The sequence below is a fragment of the Temnothorax curvispinosus genome, unplaced genomic scaffold (genome assembly GCF_003070985.1).
Source record: "Temnothorax curvispinosus isolate PA1 unplaced genomic scaffold, ASM307098v1 QBEX01008322.1, whole genome shotgun sequence".
Taxonomy (NCBI): domain Eukaryota; kingdom Metazoa; phylum Arthropoda; class Insecta; order Hymenoptera; family Formicidae; genus Temnothorax; species Temnothorax curvispinosus.
The window spans coordinates 20,470-22,174 of record NW_020218102.1 but is presented as its reverse complement, the minus strand read 5'-3'; the positions used below and the strand labels follow the sequence as shown (position 1 = coordinate 22,174).

The 1,705-nt window shown below is 46.0% G+C and overlaps 1 protein-coding gene across 1 annotated transcript; it reads right to left on the bottom strand.

Moving 5' to 3' along the window:
• Positions 1–363: 363 nt before the first annotated feature.
• Positions 364–789, bottom strand: LOC112457804 (serine/arginine-rich splicing factor RS2Z32-like). The gene is made up of 2 exons (XM_025021039.1): positions 487–789; positions 364–410 (listed from the first exon to the last, which is right to left on the bottom strand). Exons 1-2 carry the CDS (start codon positions 687–689, stop codon positions 401–403), a joined length of 213 nt encoding a protein of 70 aa, XP_024876807.1. The 5' UTR covers positions 690–789; the 3' UTR covers positions 364–400.
• Positions 790–1,705: the final 916 nt, after the last annotated feature.

The following is a 1,705-nucleotide window of genomic DNA, read 5'->3' as shown; positions in this document are numbered from 1 at the left end:
GAGAATAAATTAGAATACTTAGTGAAGAGCTGTCCTACCGTTTTTTGAATTTTCCTCTCTTCTTTCGTCTGTTGTTTCATTTGTTTTAATTCCGTTATTTTTTGTTCGGACTGCTCTATCCCTAGCGGCCACAACCCTAATTTATGTAACCAATCGCGCCCGAGTAGGGGTTTTCCGGTCTTCCCCATCACGTATAGTTTTCCCGTCGTTTTAATTTTTCCGTATTTCACGCTTACATCTCTTAACATTCCTATCGGTTCGCTTTCTTCACCCCCGTAATAACTTAGTGTTGTCTCCGAGGCGACTAATGGTATCCCCGCAAAATTATTCTTGTACTCCTTTTCGCTTATCAATGAGACATCCGCGCCGCCGTCGACCTCCATGTTCAACTCTCGCTCTTTTACTTTAACCTATAGAAATTGTGGTTTTACTCTAATTGAATTACATTTACTCGATTTCTTTCTAACCGAAAACAAATCTGCATACCATTCCGACTCCGGCTCGGACTCGCTCGATTCTTTGTTTTGCTGCATCTTCTTGATCGGCTTTTTCTCGTGTTGCGTCCGCTCCTTGCAATTGGCTTGTAGATGTCCCCGTGCTCCGCATCCGTTGCAGGTCCATTCTCGATACCAACAATCGTCCCTCACATGGCCTGGTTTTCCACAGCAGAAGCATCGCGGTCTTGTCATAGGCCCTCTTGACGGCCCTGATGTCGATGGACGATACTGTTGATTGCGTTGAGTTGGTGAGGGTGGCTGTCTATAACGCTTCGTACGCGCATTCCTCAGATTTCCTCGCAGTCCCCCGTAGTTCCTACCGTGTGTTTGTAAACGGTCGATCTCCGTTTTCTCTTCCTTGTTCGAGTTGTTATTCTCTTCTTCGGCTTCAACCTTGAATTTGTCTGCCGCCTTTTGTGCTTCTTTGATGGCTGTTGCTGTTCCAATCGCTGAGTCAAGCGTGAGCGCCGTCATTCGGAATAGGGCAATTTTAATATCCTTATTCCGGATTCCACTAAGCAGTTGGTTTTTTATTGCTTCATCTTTTGATGCAAATTTACATTCGGTCGCTAGGTTCCGTAGTATGGCCACGTATTGTGCCACTGATTCCTTCTCCGCTTGTATCCGTTTCCGGAACCTCGATCGAAGCACTGTCACATTGGCTTTTGATTTTATGTATTCGTTTACTTTTTTTATGATTTCCGCTAGCGTCACGTCTTTCGGTTTTGCTGGTGCGCATACCTTTCGTACTACCGCGTAGGCCTCTGCGTCGATTTTCGTCAGAAAAATCGCCCTTTGCTTATTCGCATCTGTTATGCCTTTTGCTTCGAAATAGAACTCTACCCGTTCTATGAATTGTTCCCCATCGTCAACTCCAACTTTGAAATCGATTTGCGTTGAGTATTCCATTACCGGCTCGTCTTCGATTTCGTTTTCGTTCGATTTTTCCTCCTCGTTGGCCTCTTGTTCGGTCTGTACCGCTATTCTCAATATTCGGCGCAGTTCGTCCAACTTGCTGACTTCGTTCGCCGGAATTCCTCTGCTCCGCAGCTCCGTAAGTACTTCTTCCTTACGTAGCTTATGTATCCAGGCCAGTCCACTTTTCGTCTCGTCCGATTCCGCCATTCACCCTTACACGCATCTGCGATTATAATGATTTTAGCCTCGTCGCCATCTGCTCTGTATCTTCCTCGTTCAGGCGGGGGAAG

Excerpts from the sequence above, each read along its gene's own strand:
- LOC112457804 (XM_025021039.1), bottom strand. The coding sequence starts at position 689 with ATGACAAGACCGCGATGCTTCTGCTGTGGAAAACCAGGCCATGTGAGG.